Source organism: Ictalurus punctatus, chromosome 19 (assembly GCF_001660625.3).
Source record: "Ictalurus punctatus breed USDA103 chromosome 19, Coco_2.0, whole genome shotgun sequence".
Classification (NCBI taxonomy): domain Eukaryota; kingdom Metazoa; phylum Chordata; class Actinopteri; order Siluriformes; family Ictaluridae; genus Ictalurus; species Ictalurus punctatus.
The window spans coordinates 20,380,402-20,405,761 of NC_030434.2; the positions used below are offsets into that span (position 1 = coordinate 20,380,402).

A 25,360-nucleotide genomic window follows, 5' to 3' on the forward strand; every position below is an offset into this window, starting at 1 on the left:
TACCTATTTGACTCATTTATTTGTTTGAATCACTTAGTTCTTTATTTATTTAATCATTCACTGTTGTTTGAATCGTTCCTTTAAATTCATTTATTCTCACTGAATCATTTGTGGGGGGGTTCATAATTTGACTCAGTTCTGATCTATTTGTTTCTGTTAGAAACATTTGGGCTTTTTATCATTTGGTTCAGATTTGTTTGAGTTATTCAGTTCAAATCTCTCTGAATCATTAAATTCATTTGAATCATTCAGTTTTGATTTATTTGATTCTGTTTGCACATTTCTTTAGTTCTTTAGATTTGAGTGAATCGTGTCTTTATTCTTTTTTTTTTGAAGAACTTTTGGTTCTTCTCATAAAACGGTGATAAAATAGCTGGACTCAAACGCACTTAATGAAGGCTATTGTGAGCTATGCGTGTCCGCTGTGCACGCTGGGAACTGCAGGCAGTATTGATGCCATGTTCCTGGAATTCCACCACACTGACACATACACAACACGGCCCACTGAACACACCACTGAGAGGAGAGGGAACCACAAACAGTATTACCCTGTAGGAAATTCAAGACCACATAATGCATCTACATCTTTAAAACATCATTTATTCCTGAACAGGTTATAGTGGAAGTGTTATCTTTTGGAGAGATTTAAGGAAGGTATGTCACACTTTTAGGCTGAGTCAAACTGTCCCACATATCCATCCAACAGAGTACATTGTTCTCTCTCTCTCTCTTGCTTTCTCTCTCTCTCTCTCTCTCTCTCTCTCTCTCTCTCTCTCTCTCTCTCTCTCTCTCTCTCTCTCTCTCTCTCTCTCTCTCTCTCTCTCTCTCTCTCTCTCTCTCTCTCTCTCTCTCTCTCTCTCTCTCTCTCTCTCTCTCTCTCTCTCTCTCTCTCTCTCTCTCTCTCTCTCTCTCTCTCTCTCTGAGATACAGCCAGGCAGGTTGTATTTTAAAAGCAAGCATAAGAGCCTGTTCCTCTACTGTCTCCTTCATTGTGGATGTTTCACGTGCTAAATGACGGTCGGCTGTTGCTCGGGATAACCAGCCAAACAATGCGCTTCTTCAGGCCTGGCGGAGTCAGGACAGCCGCCATGATTCTTTTGGAGGAGGCAAAGACAAAAGCCACTGTGTTCAATAACACTTTGACTCTAGAAGCATTCAGAAATCCTCCTCCTACACACACACACACACACACACACACACACACACACACACACACACACACACACACACACATACATTTTCTCCACTGGAGAAAAGAAAAAGGAGAAAATGTGTAATGCTGGAAATTTGATGTTCTGACATTTGCATTTTGGGCTTGGTGGTCAAAAACAAAAGAAGGACAGAGATGTAAAGATGAAAAGACTGCATTGTTTTGTGTCTACTACAGACTGTTTCCAAGTTCATTTTACTCATTTATTCATCTTCGCTTTATCATATTGGATACAGAGCCTATCTCGAGAACACTGGCAGGAATACAACCTGGATAAGATGCAAGTCCATTGCAGGACACCATGCACACACATCCACACATATGGGCAATTTAACATACAGTAAAAAAAATGGAATATGTGGTCGGTCAGATTACGTATTATGTATAGTTTATATAAAACTATTTAGGTTTCCCATCAAAACGTGTTTTCATTGCTTATACTAATACTTAATTTAAATACGTTTCTAATTACTAGATTGAATTATGCCGGATGAGCGCGATCAGTTTGCAAAGTATTAACGTAAATCATTTTGTTTAACGTAAACCAGGATGTTAGCACTGACAGGAACTATAACAATAGTATTCAATTAATGCGATTAAAACCCCAGAACAAAAGCCAGTGTGTTAATGTAACTCAGTTCAGTCACATGGAGATGATGTACGCATTTGAAGTAAGTAAATTTAGCAAGCTTTTTTTTCTTCAGTGTAGCCAGTCCAGCTACTAGCATGTTTTTGTGGGGTTGGAGGAACCTGAACTAACTGTGCCTGCTATTCTGCCCATTAATTTTACTCAGACACACAACAACATCAGCATCAGTCTCATCAATGTTGTGTTCCTACCTCGTGCCCAATACTCCAGATCTGAATCCACTGCAACCCTGACTAGGATAAAGCAATTTCTGAAGATGAATTAATTAATTTATTAATTATCATCAGCATTACGACTGGTTCAACATCTCTACTACCATCACTGTCACTGTCATCACTATTACTAATACTACTATGGCAACTCTCTGCAGGCCGGCCTCCCAGCTTGCATTGCACATTTTAGTGATTTCCCTCCAGAAACACACTTGCTACAACTAATCAGCTAATTAACCACCCTTACTTAGTTGATCTGGGTGTGTTTGAGCAGGGAAAACACTAAAATACACAGGATTTTAGGGATATTCCAGGATCAGATTTGGGAACTTGTGCTACAGATTAATGAATGGACCTCTGCCCAACTATATATAGTTCTTTGTCAGGGTGTGTTCCATCACAAATAGTATGTTTACAGAGATTCCACATTAGACATTATCAATTTAGTGTGCAAGCTGTCCTGCAGTTGACTAGTCCAGGGTGGGTCACGTTTTTTTTTTTTCACCACACTTTGGTCCACGATGACCCTGACAAGGATAAAGTGGGCAATGGTGATAAATGCTTATATAATTTGTAGCTCAACTGATATTTTTGTGAATAATATTTGTAGCATTCCTGTGTAACAGCACTTACGCCTACTTACCTATTTTGTTCAGTTGCTCTCTTGGTTCCTTGGTGGACCTACAAATTGATCCTTATATAATTGTTGAATCCGCAAACAGCAAGATAATTGGATTGTTTTCATTGTCACTTGTAAGTCACGTTGGGTAAAAACATTTCCATCATCCTTGGGATAATGCCCTTTAATTTTTAGTTTTTCCAAAACAGACCATGAATAGCACTGTTCTCAATCCATTGCTGTTCACTGTGCTGAGTCACGACAGTTCTGCCCAGCACATCTCAAACCACTTCATCAACTTTCCTCATGACACCAGCGGTGGTGGGCCTCATCAGCTACAGCAGTGAGCCAGTATACAGAGAGGTGGTGGAGAGGCTTGCGGAATGGTGTAGAAACAACAATCAGTCTCTCATTGTGAGCAAAACAAAGATGATTGCTGACTTCAGAAGGACCAGCAGAGGTGACTTTGATTGCGGTCCCATCAATGTGGCAGTTTCTTGGTATGGGTACTGCAGAGAACTACTACACCAACACCAATAAAATCCCAGCACATGTCAATTTCTGCTGGATAGTAAAACAAATCTGGTGTCACCCAGAAGAGGATGGGTTCAGTTTTGAGTTTCATGGTTTCTTGTTTATGTCTTCTCTGGTGGTTTTTCCTTGTCAATGTTGCCCTTGGTTTGCACATTAGGGATCTAAAGCTACATTCAGATTTTTGTAACGCTGCTTTGTAACAAACTCTATTGTTAAGTGTTTTTTGCTTTTTTACAACAGGCTGGAGAAGACCTCTAGTCCCATTTTCACTACACTCTACAACTAGGATGCCCAAGACTAGTCCTGGTGATTTACCTCCAAGAGTGTGTAAGTCTATCCCTAATTTAACACACCTGATCGCTGCTAATCAGTGCTTTTAGGAGGAGAATGTTAGACCTATGGATGTTCTCTCCAGTGTGATAGTTCATCAAAACCAGACTTGGGCACCTACTGCTCTACAAGTAAACCAGCATGAATATAATGATCAGCTGCGTAAGTATCAGAACACAAGATCCAATGGTGCCAGTGGGGCTTCTCTCAGCCTTAGTGACTGGGAAGGTCCGTATGGCTCTAGTTATCTTAAGCAAACATGCCGGAGTGGTATTAGGTGTAACAGGAGGAAACTATATAGAACAGTGCCAGTGGGGCTCACTACAGCCGTTATCACTGGGTTACACAGCCTGTAATATTTTTGGTTGTGGTAGACATGTGTTAGCAAGGATCAAGGGCGAGTAGGGTAATCCTATGGGCACCGGAGGACGTGCGATAGGCAGTAATGCTGTAGCAGGTCAATATCTACCTGTACAATTAATATTAATACTACAGCAAACAGATGTACTAATGTCCTACAGCAGACAGATGTACATAATAGACTTCTAACATTAGTTCTGCATCCACAAAACCACCATCTTTGGTCAGGTTTGTGCAGTTTTATCAACTGGTTCATGTATTGTTAGTCTCCTCGAGTTGTTCTGCATCCTGCATCATTCTTGTGTATTGTATATTGTGTGAGTTGTCTTCTCTGTTGTTGATTCAAGTACCAAGACAACCTCCTTATACACTTGTACTTGGCAAATAAAATATTATGAAGTTGTGTAGTTTTCTTGACCTGCTTATCATTTATGGTCTGTACACTGTTCTGTTCAACAAAAATTAAGTTTCGGTCTTTTGAATAAAGACAGGCAACCTTATTCCAGGTAATTAAATAATAATTTTAAGAGACTCTGAAAATGGAAATAGCAGTAGTTCTGAGGACTAATTTGCTGTTTGCTGTGGGCAGTGGTAGCTCAGTGGTTAAGACATTTAATGATTACTGATCAGAAGATTGTAAGTTCAAATCCAAGGCACTTAAGTCTCAAATGCTCAGTTGTATAAATGAGATAAGTGTAAGTTGCTCTGGATAAGGGTGTCTGCCAAATGCCAAAAATGTAATGTTCTACTGTTAGAGGAAATCATGAGGAAGAGAAAATGCTGCTATTGAACCCACCATCCCAGATATGGGAGCATAGAAACAGTATGTGAAATTCAATAGACTCATTCCACTTACACTTTACAAACAACTGCAAGATATTGAGATCTAGCCTAGATTTTTAAAAAATCAGACAATCATTCAGTAATTCCTCACCAGTGGTACTCTTTATGTTTTATTTATAGGTTGTGCATTGTAATCTGTTTATAACTGATCAGTCAATTTTAACATAGCCAAAAACACAAACTTTGTTAACAAAAGTTTTCAGTCTTTTATCTTTTTTTGTAGGACTTTTTTCTTTTTATTTTGTGCAAGTTTCTAAAGGTACCATACAATTATTCTCATACCGTAGCCTTGAAGTGGATTTTAGATTTTAGACCTCATGTACATAGCCCTTGTATTATGCTCTATTTTGCACCATTGTCCAGGAGACACCCTATTCAATTCCAGTGTAAGCATGCTAATAAATATTACCTCGGCCCAGAGGCTTGTATATCAGATTCAAATCTAATGCAGAACATCGTATTATCAATAATATACTCCATAGGTGCCATGAAGTCTTTGCATAAAAAGCATATGAATTATGCAAAACCTCATTCAGAAGTGCAGGACTGCTTTATAGAAATACATACACACATAAACACACACACACACACACACACACACACACACACACACACACACACACGCACACACACCAAAAGGTCTTCATACCCTGGAGCTTAAAGAAATTAATTGAAGCAATGGCGCACATGATGTTCATATCAGAGGAAAGATCTGAACTCAAAATAATAAACAAGCTGACAGACATTAAGCAGGACTCACACTCACACTCACACACACAAACACAGACACACACACAAACATACACACACAAAATCCATTGAGCTAAGCTTTGCTTATTTCTTTTGGCCTTTGACTCTATCTGCTCTCAGTACTGGCTCACAGTTTAGAGATCAGATCACAAGTTCCACAAAACAACCTCTTTGATGTATCAGACACAGCTCTGGGTTTCGTCCAGTGGACCTGAACGCCCAAGCTTTGAAAAATGACCTTCAACATCATTGTTTTTGGAAAAGGAACACCTGATTTATTTAAAACACAATATTTCTGCTAGAAATGTATGGATACCTTTAAAGATCTTGAACTGGAAACTTGAAAGGGTGTAGTCTATTGAAATGGTCTTTTGGATCATTGAGCATATTTTCCTCTTACATCCAACTTTTTCTTGTTCTACTGTAACTGCTTCTTCAACTTGACCTGGGAGAGATGTGAGAGATCACATGTCCTGTCCCACAAAAATGTAGAGCCTGGGTTTTCCCCAGTGTGCTCAAATGATCCAAAAGTAATAACCTTCAGCATTTATGTCTCTGGAGTATCACGGTTTTAATCACTGTATTTATACCTCTTAGCACTTCCCAGCTAGCAAATTAGCTGAATTTAAGAATCTGTCAGGATTTCAGCATTATTTTAGGAATGTACATAAACGTTCCTACAACATACTGTAGTTTCAACTTTGTTACTTGTAGGAACATTAACACAAACTTTTCTGTAAAAGGGAATGATGTGAAGCAAATCATTAATACACTGCAGAAATGCCATCTGCAATGATTATTAAACCTAGACATATTTTTTTTACTTATTTCAAGCTTGAAATAGGCTTGTTCTATTGGCAAATTATTTTTCTAATATTAAGCATTTATTTCTAGGAAGAAGCAATATTATCTGCCAATAGATTAATAGGATGAAGCATGAAATGAAATCAAATGTATCTATTGTGCATTTTCTTCTAATTTAATACAATTTTCATTCAAAAAAATTATATTATTGAAATATTTACATGAATTACAGAGTTTCTTGGGATTTGGGAAGTCCCTTTTTGCTTTAATGACAGTGTGCACTCGAGCTGGCATGGACTCTATCAGTGTGTTGTCTGAACACGTGCTTCAATAGAAGAGATTAGACATGAGGAAACTCTGACCTTTTGTACAAAACAATTCAATATCATGTAAATCAATAACATGGTCAAGATCACACATTTGCTGATAGGGAGCTAAAAATAGAGCAGAATCTTGAATATTACATATTCAATATATATTCAATGAATATTACATATTCAAGATAGTGAACATTTCTTTGTTTTAAATATTTAAAAAATTGTAAGCCCTTCTGTTTATTTCCTAATTTAAATGGGGAAAATATCCCAGATTTTCAGTGTGGTCTCAGACCTTTGGACGACACCGTACACACTGTATATGCAGGGTTTACGATGATGCACTCATTCTAATATGTTATCATTTCTATAGTCCATCCATCCATCTTCTATACCGCTTATCCTTCTTCAGGGTCATGGGGGAACCTAGAGCCTATCCCAGGAAGTATCAGGCACAAGGCAGGATACACCCTGGACAGGGTGCCGATCCATCGCCAATCCATTCACACACCCATTCATACACTACGGACACGTTGGATATGCCAATCAGCCTTCTACGCATGTTTTTGGACTGGGGAGGAAACCGGAGTACTCAGAGGAAACCCCCGCAGCACGAGGAAAACATGCAAACTCCGCACACACAGGGCCACAGTGGGAATCAAACCCCCGACCTTGGAGGTGTGAGGCGAACGTGCTAACCACTAAGTAGTAACAACTTTATAAACAACAATATTAACAACTTTATAAACAGGGACTTGTAATTCAGGACTTTCCACATAAACGGATTTTGAAAAAGTGTGTAATTTCCTTCATTTTTAGAAGGAGTCTCCAGTGTCAGCGTTTTGAAACAGTTGTTCCTTTAAAAATGTTCCGACACTGAACAGAAAGCTTTACAGTTTCTCAGTGACATGCCAAGCAAAAACTTGTTCGTCTTATTAACTTCAAGAGAGAACTATACTAGATAAAATGAAGCGGAATAAGAGGAATAAAACACTTCAGGACATTCCGCTACTGGGAATCATCATTCGTTGGATAAGAAGGAAAAGAAACATTCTGGGAATTCTGAGAGAGTTCTGTTTTACATCAGAAGCTGGATCTCCCCCAGTGGCTATAAAGAGGAGTTGAGAGGATTCAGTGAGGTGGTGAAACTTTTTCACAGAGGGTAGAGGGCAGAGATGTACTTATAGGATTTATAGGAGAATATAGGAGAAGTTAGTTCAGAGGGAGGTGATGTGTCAGGTGTGGTCTTCTCCTAAGCTACTTTTAAAGAGGGGCCCTAATAGTTACAGCTATGGACAGAAAGAGTGGCAGGAGAAAGCACGCGGGTTGCTCGCTTATTTCATTTTCACACAATTCAATAGGAAACAAGTTTCCTGTTATGTGACTTTCTCCACAGAAACGCTTACAGGGTCACAGACAAAACATCCTGAACCCATACACACTCAAACTAATCACTAAGTCCAGGGGTGTGTGTGTGTGTGTGTGTGTGTGTGTGTGTGTGTGTGTGCGCACACATATACGTGCCTCCACCATTCCAGAGGCAAAGATCACTCTGGAAGGAAAAAGTGATTCCATGACCATATCTCTCTGTCAAAAGAGAATAAGAAAGCGAGGGGAACAAGAAAAAAGACGAGGGGGGCTGGGGGGTACGACAGCATGGCCGGCTGCCACTGAAACTCAATTTTTCCACAGGGTTTCCCAAGCACAATGGAAGTGTGTTGGGAATGAAAAACACTCACACACGTTCACACACAAAGTAACAAGAGAACCACACACTTGTTTGACTTTTAATAGACTTAACCTTATATAACAGTCCAAAGATTCAAATCCCTTCTCCCTCATATCATCCCATCGCTTCCAGGCACATGCAGTACAAAAACGTTCGGCCACCAAACAGAGAAAATACACCTGCAGAAAAAAATCTGTAGCAGTGGTTCACATAAAGAGGTACACACACGGGGGAACAAATGGACAAAAGGAGAGTTGCTTTAGCTCCAAGGGTAAAACATGAAACTAGCATGGAAGGTGTGTTTAGGTAAGTAACAAGTAAGTAAACAATCAAAAATGATAAATCACCTCTGTCTCCAGACCTGATTTGAAGAAAGTAGTGTATGACATCTGTTACAACGGATATGTCAAAAAGAATGAGAGTGGGTGTGGGTTATGGCAAAAACACTGCTGAGAGGATTGGAAAGCGGTTGGAGGAAGTTATAAAGGCAATGAAAGTTATTAAATGATGCTCAGGTCTCACAATAAGGGAGATGCAAACATTTGCTTCAACTGTTTTAATATGCACTAACTGACCATTTTATTATAATAAAGGAACATCTGAGAAACTAAATGCATAAATAAATGTCTTGAATCAAATTCCTTTCTGATTCTTATTTTGTCTTAATGGTGTGCAAACTTGCACTGAACTCTAATGTTTAACTACAGAAAAAAAAAATTAGACAGCTTTCTTAGAAAGGTTTTTTTTTTTTCAAGCTGATTTCATGAGATGTCTCAAAGCTGCTGGGAGTTTGAGGGTAAAGCAGTCTACTTTTACTCCTGTACGATTGTAGCGCCTGCCAAAAGTGACTCAAGTCCATGGACCTTGTGCAAGTCGAAGTTGTTTTGTCTCCGGGAACAGCTCTTTTAGGACAAACCCAAACAAAATTTCAGGAAGAATGTCTAACATGGATTTCCTGACGTGTTCTCGATGTGTTCGAGCACATCCAGTACATACGAATTTACCAAGCTGTACTTCATCACATGTGGGACTAGTCCTGTTTAGACAAACAAATTTCATGTGCCACCCTAAACTGGATTTAGACTGACATACACACATAAGAGATGTGTGTTTAATTAGACAACTAAGCTGCAGATATTGTCTGTGAGAGAGAGAACACCATCCTGCAGCCAGGTTTTAAAGAGAATGTGCTTTTCATTTATATATCTTCAGAAACCTCTTTATCCTGGTCAGGGTCACAGTGGATTAAGGTAGGAATACACCCTGGATGGGATGCCAGTCCATCACACAGTCACACACTCATTCACAATATACGTAGCATAGCCAATCAACCTACCGACATCTTATTGGTAAGAAGCCAGAGAACATGTGGGCATGGGAAAATGTGAAAACGCACACAGACAATAACCCAAGCTCAGGATAAAACCTAGGACCCTGAAGCTCTGAGGCTGCAACAGCTACCCACTGTAGCACCACTTTTTAACTTATGCCAAAGTTAAAAAAGGTTTTAACTTTGGCATAAAGATCTAAAGACAGAAAACTCAATTCAGGCTACATCTACATTAACCAAACGCATCTGAAAACGCATCTTTTTCTCTACGTTTTGGTATTCCGTCCACACTGAGACAGTGTTTTTTTTCCAGCGAAAACGCTCTCCAGAGTGGATGCACTTGAAAACGCTGTTTTCGCATTGTAGCGTGGACTAAGAAAGCAGAGATATTCAAAACGATGACGTGTTTTTAGTCAAAAAGATTTTGCCTGCTGGTCAGTTTGATATCTCTGTTAAAGATTAATGTCACTGTGTAAAACCTTCAGATGCACTTTTAAATAAAAGCCTCACGGAAATGACGCAAGCCAAAGCTTTTTTTACATTTTCATGTCTGCGCAGTACAGGGATGTAAGCGTTTTCAGACTTTTAAGTCTGGACGAGCAATTTTTGGAAAACGTTTGAAAATGTCAGTGTAGACAGCAAGCGTTTTTTTTAAAAAAAAAAAAAACTTTTTAAAAAATGTCGTTTTCAGATCTATCCGGTTTAATCTGGAAGTAGCCTCAGCTCCGACGTAGAAGTAATAGGCATCATCATCCGATTAACAAAGACACTACATGCTCTTTTTTCTGCTATAAGACACCAAAGTAGCATTGCTCCGGATCAGTATAGGTCAAAAGCACTTTCCACAGTGACCCTCAGTCAACCCTGCAACCCTGCGTTTCTCAAACTGTCAGACAAGGGGAAAAGAAAGTCACAGGCCTGACCTCTCACAGCGCACTTCATTTATCATTGTCCGTCTTATATAAACACTCAGAGATGTAGAGTATGATAGTCGGACATGCGCACTGACACAACCTCAACCTACACAACGCACTGGGAAAGGTGAGAAAGACCGATGTGACCTAAAGGAAACACACTCCAAATGGAAATCTTTACATGCACTCACACATGCTAAACACACACTCATTCACTCAGAGAAGTGTAGAAATGCACACACAAGCCTATATCATTCAGTGTGGCACTTGTGTCTAAACAGGTGCAGTGTGTGATGTCCTAATAAGGCTACACATAACCAGCAGTCTCTCAGTCTGCAACACATGCTCCTGTCCAACCTGTGATGACCAGAGACAAAAGAGTTAATGCACACACACACACACACACACAGAGCACTTACAGCTGACACACCCACATAACGAGGCCAAAAGGAGTGGAAAAGCAGCTGGATAAATTTCAGAAGTGTCACTTAAGTGATCAGGCACTATTAACAACCCGGAACATTCCTCAGCCTTGTAACTACATCCTTTTTCTATTAGTTTCGCTGTAGTCACTAAATAATTCATAGTTGCTAGTAAATAACTTTATAGTGGTAAGAGTCTGGGGTTAAGAAGGCAGCATGAATTAAATGCTATTATAGGGAAATAATGAATGATTAGGGGAGGCTATTTATTTTTCAGTAACAGCATATCCCCAATTGTTTTATTCCTCATAATCCCAAGCAATTTTTAATTTTAATAAAGTCATTCTTTTTATCCATTTATAGTTACATTTTAGACTTGCGGCTCAGTTCCAGTGCAACCGAACTCAGACCACCTCCTACATGTAGTCTCGGGTTCGGTACCACGGTGCACTTCCTGGTCCGGATGACAGCTTTCACATTACTAATTTTTCATGCAAACCGTGCTCTGTTTCAGACTAAACTGCCAGTGTGAAAGGCCCCTAATACTAAAGCTGCTGTTATAGAAACTTAATCAAGACATTTTGACCAATCAGAATGGAGAATTCAAAAATATGGTGGTATCACTACACGTAGTAGTGTTACTATAGTTATACTAGTTATAACTAGTCAGTCATGACAGATACATTTTATGCAGAAGTTCACAAACGCTACATATTACTGACATACACACAGGACAAGTTATTAAAAGTCCTGCACACACCAGAGAGGTTCACTTATAAAGAATGTCAATTTCAGCAATCTTCAGTTCTCCAAATGGTTCTGTATTTTTGCAGTTCATCTCAAACATCAGAAAAATAAAAACATGACCAACAGTAGCAGGTCCTGACTCAATATGGCTCTGTGGTCTGTTGAACTGCCAACAAAAAGACTTTAAACATGGTCCAATTCCAATTGGCCCAAAGTTGAACAGATCATTCAAATCCAACAGTACAACAGTGCCTACACACAGTGAACAGGAAATCTAGCACTATGCTACCATTAATGTGCTGGCCCTACTCATTTTGGTGCAATATAAAGGAGTAAAATCGGAGTGATCTGAGCAGCAGGGGTTTTTAATGCAAGGTTGGTGTGAATGCTTCCTCTCCTACAGAGATTCTGTGGCAATTAGTCTTCCTCTCAGTCAAACAGCCAGCGAAAAACCTGACTCCTAAGTAAACAGCGAACGGACACAGGGGGCCTACATTGAGAGCGAACCCACAAGCGTGGTGCTTCATGTGTCACAAAAAAGGAACCTCAGTAACCACAAAGGATACTATAGGTTGTTTTTTTTCTTTCAGCCAATTTTTTTTCGCTTCCTGATATGTTTTATTACAAAGTCTAGTCAGGGACTTGAAGTCTGTAAAGTGATCCGCTGGGCTGAGTGAACAGGAATGACGAAAAGGGAGCTGAAAAAGAATTAGCTGGAAATTTTTCAGAAGGCTTCAGGGGGTTTAGGCACTCAGGGACAGACGCTCCCTTCTTCCAGTCAGCTGCTGTCACAGCTGTTACCAGGCCTGACCAAGCAACAACTGATGGGGTCAAAATCTTACAGTCGACTACCAGTGTGCATTCGCTCCACTATAATCCCAAAATGTCTCACAGGAGGAACCTCATCAAGACCTGACACAAAGCATGCCTTGTCTCAGTCGCACATGGAAGACATTTCAGTGTTTCATATTAAAATATTTGCTACATAATTTCTATCTGTTCTACACTAATCTGACTTGTTTCTGTTGAGGATGGTTTATAGCATTTCACACGACCCGTAGAGTAAATGCACATGTGAATTCAGTTGAAGATTTTCAGGTTTTCAAGCAAAATATTTGGACTTCATGCTGATTAAACACTTCCAATTTTACTGTCTTTTGTAACCGCATCTACTTTTTTTTTTTGGCGATTTCACTTTCAAGTATATGGAACTAATAAGGACCCAGTGTTTGTGTGATCCATTCAGACTCTTAGCAGCATATAACGAAACAAAAGCTGTGCATTTGAATGGAACAAAATTATACATGGCTAATTAAACACCAGCCTTCTGGCCAAGAGAGCTAGAGTGCAAGGTTGCCAGGTCTCAGCAAAGCTACATCTTAAAAAACACACAAAAATACCTGAAACTATCCCAAACAGTTCAGAAAAAAAAAGGGAACCACATATTTTGCTTTTGCTAAGTCTTTGGATTGGACACAAGTTTACCATGGTGCAGACATTTCTGATTTGCTGTTTCAAAACTAGCATAACTGGCAATAAACCTTGACGATCCTGCTAGTGTGAGTCAGGGAACTAGCACACTGTGTCACTAGACGTTTCATGGAACTTAATGGTTTCAATTGTGGAGGCTGGAACGAGCAACAGGTGGAACCACCAGCAGCAGGAATGGGTGCTAACAAAAACTGGAAACAACTGTGGAGGCTTGAGGGGCCAGAAATTAGGTGGATATGACTGAGATCTGAAGTGTTTGCTCTATTGTGATTATCCTGGCTGCCCATTTTTATCCTCACTTAATCATTATGCAAAAAGAGACTCTTAAGCAAACTCATATGCCTTAACAAAGTGAACATGTGTTGGCTGACACGTTGACATCATGTTCATGGACTTGCTAATAAAAATAAGAGCTTACTTAAGATTGCTTGATGTAATATTCAGGCTGTAATGTTTTACTGGGTTTTCTACGGGAAAAACACCTTTAAATAAACATGATTCTTTTTTATTTGTTTTGGTTTTTTTTTACTCATAAAACCAAAGCTTAAAGATTAAAGTAGGGTGCAGTATGACTTTGAGAAGAGTATGACGTACACACACAATAGTCATTTACCATAAACACTCATGCTGTATACACACATATTGAAACAGGTATTAGAGCAGATAATGATCACACACACACACACACACACACACAGACACGTTTCGTTTAAATCACAGATGGATACAAGCCGTCATGCTGACACATTAGGGAGGATTTCTCCTCTTAAGTTCATTCCAGTAATGGACTTCAGACACTGAAAAACAATAGATATGGGTAGAAAAAGATTATGTAAATGCAGGGTGAATCAGTGTGTTTACCACATTCACCATCAGATTCAGTTACTTTCGTGAAACAGAAATATGAATGAAATACACTGAGCACTTCAGAAACACTCAAAATTGAGTATTGTAATTAGAAGATCTGTCTCTCCACAGCTGTTACACAAACACACACAAACACTTGCATACACATGGTTACACATTCTCAAAACCTGCTCTCTGGGAAATATTCTCAGACTCCTGCTTATGTCTGGGAGATGGAGGCATTCTTCTGACAACCCAGGGTCAGCCAGTCGATGACATCATCAGGCTGCTGCTGACAGGCCTCTTTGCCTGATACCGTCGATACCAGACACTACCACGGCGTCCACTTGGGCTACTGGCATTCACAGCCACACTGCAGAGGTCACATAGTCACCAGTATGACTCTCACTCTATGTATTTCCACAGCTGAACCATAGTTTAAAGTTATTTATAGCACAGTGCTATTGAATGCTCGATTCTGATTGCTCTGAGGGTGTTGATTGATTCTAATCAATTCTAATGCGTTATCGTTTCTATAGTTACAATTTACACAAGGACTGCAAGGACTTCATGGATTATCAAAATGTCCACAATGTTGATACAGTGAAATGTTCTGTGAGGAGATCTTTATTTAGCATTTGGAATGAGTCTCCAGTGCCAGGGCTTTGTAACAGTCAGAGGTAAAGCTGTAACTTCAAGTCTTGGGCTTATAAGTTATAAGTTACATAAGTGATAAGAACTAACTTGTTTCTAGTAAATTGCTGTAGTATAAGAGTAATACAACACTTTAGAATGTATTGTTATTGGAAATTAATCAAGATCAGGGTGGAAATGCCCTTTTTCTTTGCATCACATCATACCGGTATTGATTAATTCACCGTAACTACATGCCATTTCATGATTTATTCTTTACATATGTACCAGTCATAGCATTATTCTTTGATTATTACTACCATTTACTTTAAAATGCTTCTGAATATTCCACTCTGATAAGTTACCCTTCATTCTGAACAGTCATATCACATTCTTATGCATTATGGGAAATTGCATGATCACTTGCCACTTTACCACAGCATTTAAAGTCCCCTGAAGTGCCTTAAAACACTTAGCATTATTATAATTGATGTGTTGGCATAATTTCCACTGAAACAGGAAGGCAGGGTGGGACATATCGAATGGCTCCTCCCCCTTTTAAAATAGCCAGTAGCTTTTACCTTACTTCACAGCCCAAGCTAAGCCATACTTGGAAAAATCCATGGTACTTTTTATAATGTTGGAGGTGGGACACTTCAGATTCTACAGATCATTTGATTGGACAGAAAATCTGATGAGAAACTGAAGCGCCAAATGATGTCATCAAAATTGTTGATCTGTATTGGTGATAGAGAGAAACTGAATGCATATATCTTCTAAATGCGAATTGTCACTGTTTTGGAGCACACTAGCTTATAAATAATTTTAAGGCTAACATATTCATACTAAAAAATGCAAAACTTCAATTTTGATTTCATGGGGACTTTAAGAAACTAAATTTTTTTAATGACAATGGTCAGTAAAATGGTCAACTAATAACCATAACACAAAAGATACAGGAAGCGATGATTTGGGGAAGCACATCCATGTAGGTGTGCATTAAATCCACAGAGGACTATACTAGGTGTATTCTCCACTCTTCTACATGTGCTTGGCCTCTTACATCTAAATTGGCATACAAAAAGCTGATTTTCCATCTCTGTACTAAAAAAACTCAGAGCGTGTATAATTCATAATGGGAAGGCAGTCAGCTGGCATGTAAAACTTCAGAACTCAGGGCAAAAAATCAAGTTCTTGGAATTTTGATTCGCATACAGCTCCAAAATATTCAAATCTAATTTACTGACAGTTTAATCACACCATAAAAAAGACTTTATCAGAAAAAAACCCACAAAAAAGTACCTGATCATGAGCATCTGCTGTCATGAACAGTTAGAATTAACTAGGTCATGTTTATGATAAAAATGATCTGATCAAACAAGCTTCAGAATAACAATGGCCAAATATAAAGTAATATAATTATGTAATATACTAGTAGGCTAAATGCTAATGACTTAATAGAGCAAAAAGCAGAATAAGGAAACGTAATCAGTATTTGTGAAGGGAAGACGAAAAGGGAAGATTAGACAACACTTGGACAATCAGTGTGTGTGTGTGTGTGTGTGTGTGTGTGTGTGTGTGTGAGTGAGTGAGCGCTCATTCAACTCGAACATTCCATTGAACTGACTAGCTGACACATGGTAACAATTAGAGACACTATTTTATCTGAAGAGGAGAGTGAACATGCACACAGAGTGAGTGGGGGTGTATATTATATATATATACACTGGGGGTGGGAGGTAACGCTATCAGTCTGAGTGCTAGATGCTAAGCTATGTTCTTAAACTGTCTCTGAGATGTAGTCAGAGAAACGTCCAGATTAAGGCAGGCAAAGGCTTCAAAATCGCTCAGTGAAATCACTTACTTAATCAACTTCCTAATTTAACTTACTACAATGAGGTGGTCAGACATTAAGTTTTTAGTATTTTTTGTATGCCAGTTTTGCTATCATACCTTCTGATTCTTTTCTGCTAAAGAGACAGGATGCTTTCAGATTAGCCTAAAGGATTTAAATTAGCAACATGAACACTAGCATCTTTCATATCTCTCTTAACTCTAATAGCAGGTTTATTTTACACTGTTTTGTAGCTGGCTAGATAACTATTTTTCTCCAAAGGTTGTCTTAGCTGACTAGATAGTCTTTAGCAGTCCAAATGAATTAGAGCTATAGTCTGAAACTGTCATAGATTTAGCTAGCAAAATTGCATTAATAGTTTCATCAGACTATGAAAAGTAGCCTAGCTACCTTTCCTACAGATTGGCTTAAAATAACTTCAGATAATATACTGACTGAAAAAAGTGTTGTCTGCATAGTTTCCTTTGGCCATTCATATCTCACTTAATGCTAAAATCTCATAAACTGTTGAGAAAAAGATCCGATTAGCAGGTTTATTCTACACCGTTTTGTAGCTAGCTGGATAACTGTGTCTCTGTGCCTTTGAAAAAAAATATACACTGTACATAAATACATTACCATACCCAAATTTACTTTCAATTGTAATAAAAGTCTGTTCACAAGAAATAGAGCTACTGTATAAAAAGAACTAAATGTTTAGCTAACAAACTTGACAATGACAATTTAATCAGGTTATGCAAAATTGGCTAGCTTGCTACCTTTGCAACAGTGCTTTAAAATGACTTTGAATAATATCGTAGCAGGAAAAAAGTTTACGTAGTCGTTTCCTCTGTGAATTCAAATATCATTCAACTCTGAATTGAAGATCTGATTGGCATCTTTGATCTATATCATTCTGTTGAAGCTAGATTTCTAGATTGCAATTGTGCAGTTGAACAGCCAGTAAGGAGAAAAAACATTTACTATCATAAACAAATTTTGCTTTTTATTTTAATAAAAATTCAAATCGCAAGATAAATAACGTCTGCATAAAACTTCTTGGATTTAGATAGTAAACTCAGGGGCGACAATCTCATCAAGCTAAGCAAAGTAGACAATCTATTTATAAAACAAGGTGTTTTAAAATTATTTCACAGCCAAAATGGATAAAAATGTACTAGGACAGAAATAAGGAATCACTGTCATAAACATGGGGTGCCAAAACGTATTAGAACTATTAGTGGAGGTTCAGGAGCCTTAGTGTAGCTTGTAGCTTTATATTAGTTGATTTCTACACTAAAATGTATTCATTTTGAAAAGATTGTATTAAGAATAATGTACATTTCCATCAAATTATAGTGTCAGAGCTCAGCTCTGCCTGCTGTTTACATAAATCAAAGACATCGGAGCTCTGCTGTTGGGTGATACTGGCAAATTCTCTACTAAAAAATGTATATGTAATCTACACTAACACATACACATATATAGCAAGACAGAGAAAGTGAGAGAGAAAAATCCATGCCCTAGCTGAATGTTCTTATTCACTCACCAATTCTCTTTCTCCACTACTAGTCTTAATTCCAGCTGTGTGGTTCCCAAACACATCTGGATCTGATACAGTTTAAGTAGAGTAAAATCACATTGGTTTCCAGTTGACACTGTCATGCAGTGGTATCCAATGAGTCTTCATTGACCATCGTAAAATCACTCAGCACCGTTGTCAGATTTGATAATGATGATGATGATGATGATGATTATTATTATTACTATTATTATTACTATTATCAGTCCTATAAGCAGCAGTGCTTGGTTCAATGATTCAATAGCCAAACTATACTAGAAACGTTTTTTTATTATTATTATTCAAAAAAGATATCAGTAACAGATATTACTTTTCCATGTTTGGGAAATCACATTCCAAAATGTGATGATGACAGCTCATTGGTTCAACAGTTCCTGGAAATCATGACTGCTACTTAAGTAACCTTTTGGTCCTGCAATCCATTTTTCCCCTTCTCTCAGTTTTGTCCCCTAGTAGCCCCCTCTCCACCCTACTCCGTTTAGCTTGGGGTCTATTTACAGCACCTGTCAGTGGATAGAGCCCAGAGTCCAGCTGTCTCTGCATCAATCAACCACTCAGAAAAGATCTAATGCAGGACATTTAAACCAAAACCACCAGTACATCATTTGGCAAATGACAGAAATGCTCAGACTGTTTCTATTTCCACTGCTTTTTTGAAGACAGATAATGAGGATTAAAGAAGAAGAAGTCAAGCTAGTTTATTTGTTACACCAATCTAATAGCACGTTTCAATGTTTTTGGCCCACAGAACCGCATGAATTTGTCCAGGCATTTGCATGGGATGCTACGAGATAGAGACGTGATTGTTTTGGTGACTATAAGGCCTCACTGTGTATAGCTCTTTTCATCTCATCCCAAACTCAGGGCTGTTTCCAGCCAGACTTTGTAGCCATCGAAATACCTTGGCAAATTCATGTTGTTCCATAATCCAAATGAGGTGCAACCTGCTATTAGATAGGTGTACCTAATAATCTGGCAATTCAGTGTATGATAGGGTTGGGATCTTGGCACTGTGCACTGGAGCAAGGAAAGCTCGCTGTAATGCTCCTGGTATTCCATGCTGTAATCATGCTGGAAGTGTCCATCCAAGTGTTGAGAAACTGTAGACTTGAAAAGAACCTTGTGTTCAAATGTACTGCGTTACTGTGATTGGTATCAGGTTCTTAATATGTGCCCGGTAAACATTCCCCACACCATCTCATTGTCACCACCGGTCTGAGCAGGATGCTCCATAGGCTGATCCTGTTTGCACCAAATTCTGATCATTTCAACAGAATGATGCATAGGAACCTGGATTCATCCAACCAGATAACTTTTTTCAGCTTCTCAATGGTCAAATGTTGGTGCTTCTTGATCCAGTGGCAGTGCTTCCTTGGACTTCACTAACAACAAACCGTGTTTAGGTAAATTCGAGACAAAGTTTGATAAGTGTTAAAGTGTTCTAAGATAACATCCTGTCCACCAAAGTTGAGCCAAATTAGCATTTCAGCATTCTTGTTTCACACAAAGGTCCACAACATGATTTGGAAGATTTTTGTTTTCTGCATCACCCCTGAAAGTCAAAAATTTGGGAGATGACAGAACTGCTGTTCCTGCAGCCAACATACATTCATTCATTCGTCTACATCCTGCCCACAAAAGTTGAGCCAATTTTGCATTTCACCACTCTTGTTTGACACAACCCGGGTGTGAGGCTGAAATACTCTCTTGATGGGTTTGCCAGTCTCAAGGCACACCCACATTCACACATTCATTCACACATAAGGGCAGTTTAGATTAGACAATCTACCTACCAGCATGCCTATAGGAAGTGGGCGGAAACCAGAAAAACCAGAGAAATCCTACAGAGACATGGGGAAAACATGGAAAACTCACACAAACAGTAACCGGAGCTCAGGAGTGAACAGGTTTGTCAGATGGAAATATCATAACACGCTAACTCATGCTACATCTAAAGCTACTTGTTTTTCCAAGCCCATTGCTCAACTGAACACCAAAGCCATCTCTTTCCAAACACACAACAACAAAAAAAAACGTTTTGAAGCAAAATGACATCTACTGAGCAAGAAACTTTCATTTAATTTGAGTAATTAATGCTTCTTAACTCACTGGTCAATTCTCACTATATACAACAAATATAACACTATATAATTGCAGGCCATGGAAATACAGTAAGCATACATGACCCTGTGACCGTGCTGTCAATATGGGTGACGATTACAAAAATCAGGAGTGCAGTACTTCACATATACGAGAGAGTGGTGGGCTGGGTGCAAGGAGATTTTCCTGATCTTCTATCAGACCACCCCACATAGAGGGGTAGAGTGTGGTCCATGACAGATGCCCTTCTGGAAATGTCCATGTTATCAGCAGTGACAGCTGGGCTGAACTCACTGCTCTGGCGTGTGTGTCTGAGTCTGCTGACCTATTTTCTTCTCCCCACGCACTGTGGTCACTTTGAACACACATCTGCTCCAGATCAAACCATGTCCCTATGTATACTCCAGAGCTGGTCTACTTGCTCAGCCTCTATGTCTTTCATGCCGCAATGTCCTGACTTGGTCATCATCTGAATAGTATTTGATCTGGTGCCATTCTTCCAATCACCATTTTGTATCCATAACACAAACACCAGTGACTGCTGATTGGGATATTGGATGGAAGAGCTATAACTTCATTCATTCATCCATTCAGATGACTCTCAACAATAGGTGAGAAATTACCGTCTTGGCTAGAAAGAAATCAGTCTCTACTTCGTGCATGTATTTTTTTCCTTATAACAAAAATACATACATTTTTTGTTCATGGTGCTATTGTGTTTGGTTGCAAAAGATTAATAAATCACTCCAAGCCAGCTGTTAACTCCAAATAATATGATGTAAATGGCTTTTTTTAAGACAGGGAAGTTAGTGCATTTACTCGAGCCTTTCCTGATCATCACTGTAACCATCTCTGGTGCCTAGTATTCTCTTGCTAGAGATTGGGAGAAGTATGCACAACAGATACCAAAGGTGATTTATTCTCTTGGCTTTGATTCTGTCTAAAAGTTCTGCCAATTTTAAATCCCTTTCCAAAAAGCTGATTGATTACTTATTGTGCTTCCATCAAATTGTATGCAAACATTCTGTAGATGCATCATTTTTGTAATATTTCCTGTCAGATTCTACCAATGTATAGAGAGAGTTAGATGTAGAATGAGCCAAGAGGGTTCGAGTACAAGGGCCCTGATGAGACAAGGTGCCCAAAGGGAGCCTCCAGGAATGAAAACTGCCAATACATTAACCTGTCATGGGGAGCAAAATGTCTACTGGCGTCTCTTCAGGTGAATGAAAACCTCACTTCTCTCATCATTTTTCTGCTATCACCCCATGTTCCTGTCATCAGACATCCATGCCTGCTGAAAATATTCACATCCTGGCTGAGTTACATCTTATATTATGTATCCTGCTTCCTTAGAGGTATGTGCACAATTTTATAAAGTACAAATGTAGGACTAACTTGCCCTGTGTCTATTCTGATCCGCAATATATTGTGTAATACAAATAAACAGAATCATTTTAAAGCTCCAACTTTGCATTGCGTAATATCCATATATTATATGGAGCACATTTCTACAGACTTCTAAGATTCATGAAATTCACTTACACTACACTTCTGGACAGCATTAAAAAGAAAACACAATTGATTTTCCAGAATAACCCCGACTGTAACACCGTTCCGAAAATCAATTCTATTCAAATGTCATTTCCAGGCCAACAGCAGATTTCCACATAAAGTACCGCACTGAAATCCCTTTGAGCATGAATCGTGAGTTGGATTTAGAGCACACAGTCCCTCCGGCACTGGACACACTCACTTTCTGTACACTTTCTGACCAAGCACAGCTGTGTTAAATCTGTATCGCTCTGTGTGTGTGTGTGTGTGTGTGTGTGTGTGTGTGTGTGTGTGTGTGTGTGTGTCAAGTAAACGTGCATCTGCACAACAATCCACTATATAATGTGTCAGTCATGCACAAGAGTAAACTGTTGTTCATGTTGCCTAGTGTTGTTTGTCTTATGAATCAGAACTAACAAAACACACAGATTTCTCTGTGATGATGCCATCGATGTATAACGGCTGCAACACTGTTAATGTGATGTATCCCATCTATTTCACTCACCAGTATTATAAATATGTAAACACTAAATGTGTCAGAAGCAATTCATTATTACATGATAAATGTGCAAATTAAATGTTCACTAAGATGTTTAATATAACTTATTGCATGATATATATGAGTGGAGATCCAAAAAATCTGGCAACAATCAAATGCTGTTGAAAAAAACTAAAACACGTAATATGCATTGGAACAATGTTGATTAAATATATCTAAAAGTATACATCAACTATTCTGCGACATGTTAAAAACACCCTTTGACGAACCCTTGATGCGACATGGTTAATCTTTGTAAGATGCAACTGTTCTGATTCGTCAAAACTCACAAAGTCACATCTGCAGCATCTGGATTCAGTGGGATGCTAATACCACATTCACCACATGTGATTTGTTAAAAGTCCATTTGCATGCTGCAACCTTCTTAAAAGCCATAATAATGGGATAACAATAATATATATATATATATATATATATATATATATATATATATATATATATAGATAGATAGATAGATAGATAGATATATAACACAGCAGTGAAGAGGCAATGATTCAGTTTCATCACAACAGACAGTTTTACACATCTGCTTATAGACATGCCTGTTAAATAAATGATGCTTCTCCTGGTTACAGCAGTGATTAGCATTATGATTCACATTACTGAGTCGACTCTTTTAAAATACCAGTTTAAATGAGTCAAACTGTATGAATGCTATGTTGGATTTGTTTGAATCACTACCCAAGGATATTGTGGAGCTACGATTTATTTTTATTTTTTTTTACAAAAAGCAATATAAACCAGCACAGAAATTCTAATGGTTTCCACTACAAATGCCATTACAAACCATCCATCACAACCATTACCATTACTGGTCCTTAATGGTATCCACTATACATAATATGCCACCAATAGAAGGCAACAAATAACCAGTAGAGACCCACAGGGACCATTACAGTTTCCATTAAAAACCAATACAACTCCAGTATAACCATCAAAACCATTACAAATTCTTTGAGGGTTTCTATTGTGGGGGGGGTTCCAGCAGGAAACGAATCAATGTATAATTCATAGTAGTTTTATAACTGAAAATGTGAACAATATCATCGCACTGTGTTTGATATTTCAGCTGTCCAGCATGACATATTTCAATATGAATCGATTCGCCAAACGACTCGCTCAAAAGAGTTGCGCGACAGAAACCGATTCGCGAATCACTCGCGACTACACTATAGCTACTTGCTGAAGTTACACACCGTATCCAACCCAGTCCACGGCTTACCTATAGACACCAGCTTGATGTGCTCCCTTTCCAGGAACTCCAGCGCGACGGACACGTTCTCCAGCTTCATCTGTCTGAAGTTGGGCCTGGCGTGGTACTTCCTGTACATCTTCTTCTGGCTCAGCACCTCTAGGAGCCCGATGAGCTTGAGGCCATCGCTCAGGTCTTTCTGCAGGTCCACGATCTTCTTGTTCACGCATTTCAGATGCTCGTTGCACCATCTGGTGAACGTGTTCTGCTGGATCTTCTTCCACGGCGCGTCCTCGGCCAGGTCCTTCTCGGTGGCGGGCATCTCCTCCTCTCCGCCTCCGTCCTCGCCGTCCTGGTAGTAATACTGCGGCGGCTGCTGAAACTGCTGCTGCTGCTGCTCGTAGTACGCGTTGCTGCTCATCATGATTTTTCCCCCTGGTTTTTATAGTGCAGGCAGTCCGTACGGCTGGGGCGCGCGCGCGCGCCTGTGTGTGCGTGTGTGTGTGTGCGAGTGTGTGTGCGTGTAAGTGTGCGTGTAAGTGTGTGCAATTTCACCGCAGGCGGAGAGAGAGAGCGGGGCAGTGCCAGGCAGTGCCCAAAAAAAAAAAACTTTATAAGTCGCTGAGAAAAAGTTGTAAGCGATGGAGGGAAAGACAGGAAGACGGGTATGGAGCTCGTGAGTTCTTGCTTTCGTCCTGCGCAGAAAGTTGATTCACAATATGTTGTCCTTCTTTAAACTACTTTAAGCAACTGTAGCAAAAATCCTATCATGTCCCAAATGTCCACGCGAAAAGAGAGGGGGGTAAAAGTGCTGAATAGAAAACGAGGAACGGGATCAGACGTGCGCGCGCGGCGACGTGGAGACGCACAAATGGCCCGGATCCGCGCGGGTGGTTAAATAAAGCGAGGGCCGAAGAGGTGCTTGTTTAAAAAAAAAAAAAAAAAAAAAAAAAAAAACACGCGAGAGCACGGAGCTCGCGTCACTCGGCAGGACTTCTCGGTATGCCCCTGTCATCGTGACCATATAGAACCGGTGGGATGGAGGTAGGGGGGTCTCTCAAATCTGAATACGCACGTGGTGTCTGATTGGCCCACGCGCACCGCGGGGGATGATGATTGGCCGAAGCCGCCTCGAGAGCCGCTGATGTTGGGACAGTTCATATTTTTAGGCGCCCTAAAATTGGGCTCAGGGGAGGCTGGAGTTTCTCTTGTTGTAAACCCAGTATGCACTGCACTCACTCCCTCTTAAACAATCGAGGCCAGGAAAAGCAAATGACGGCACAATCTTGTAGAACAAGGTGGTCTGATTTAATAACAGCCTGAATGAGAGCATATTAAAGAAAGTGAGCATGACATAGACCGAAGTTAAATTGAGAACTAGGGGCAGGGGGTGGCAACAATGTGGAAACACTGGGCTACCATTCTTTTTTATTTATTTATTATATTACTTTCAACCCTGACATCATTGCAAATAGATTTTGAGATCTGTTTCTGTCCTTAGAGCTTGATTTAATTAATGGCAATTGAGCAGCTAGAGCTTATATTCAAATTAATTTCTTCGTTTGTCAGTTTTGATATGAAAATATCTTCCTATTCTTTTCTGGCACAGATACTTGGTACAGAAAGGCCTTTCATCTAATAGAATGAACACACTTTCATTAAAGCAAAGACGGGTTTATACTGCGCCATTTCAACACTCAATTATTAAGTCACACTGTATGGACAGACTGCGATTAGACAAAGTTAGATTACACGATTAACGATCCTCTTACGATAGACCTGCGATTAAAGAAAATTCGTAC

The 25,360-nt window shown here is 39.3% G+C and overlaps 1 protein-coding gene across 11 annotated transcripts in view; it reads right to left on the bottom strand.

Moving 5' to 3' along the window:
• flncb (filamin C, gamma b (actin binding protein 280)) overlaps window positions 1-24,581 on the bottom strand; it is a 78,035-nt gene extending 53,454 nt beyond the window's left edge. For 3 of the 11 annotated variants that reach the window (XM_017494459.3, XM_053688214.1, XM_053688213.1), the window contains exon 1: window positions 23,589-24,579. In XM_017494459.3, the coding sequence (XP_017349948.2) occupies window positions 23,589-23,982 (394 nt within the window). In that variant the 5' untranslated portion in view covers window positions 23,983-24,579. Of the gene's footprint in view, window positions 1-23,588 lie in introns of all 11 variants that reach the window. The other 8 variants (XM_017494462.3, XM_053688216.1, XM_053688218.1 and 5 more) reach the window with 7 other exon arrangements.
• Between the last annotated feature and the right edge of the window lie 779 nt (window positions 24,582-25,360).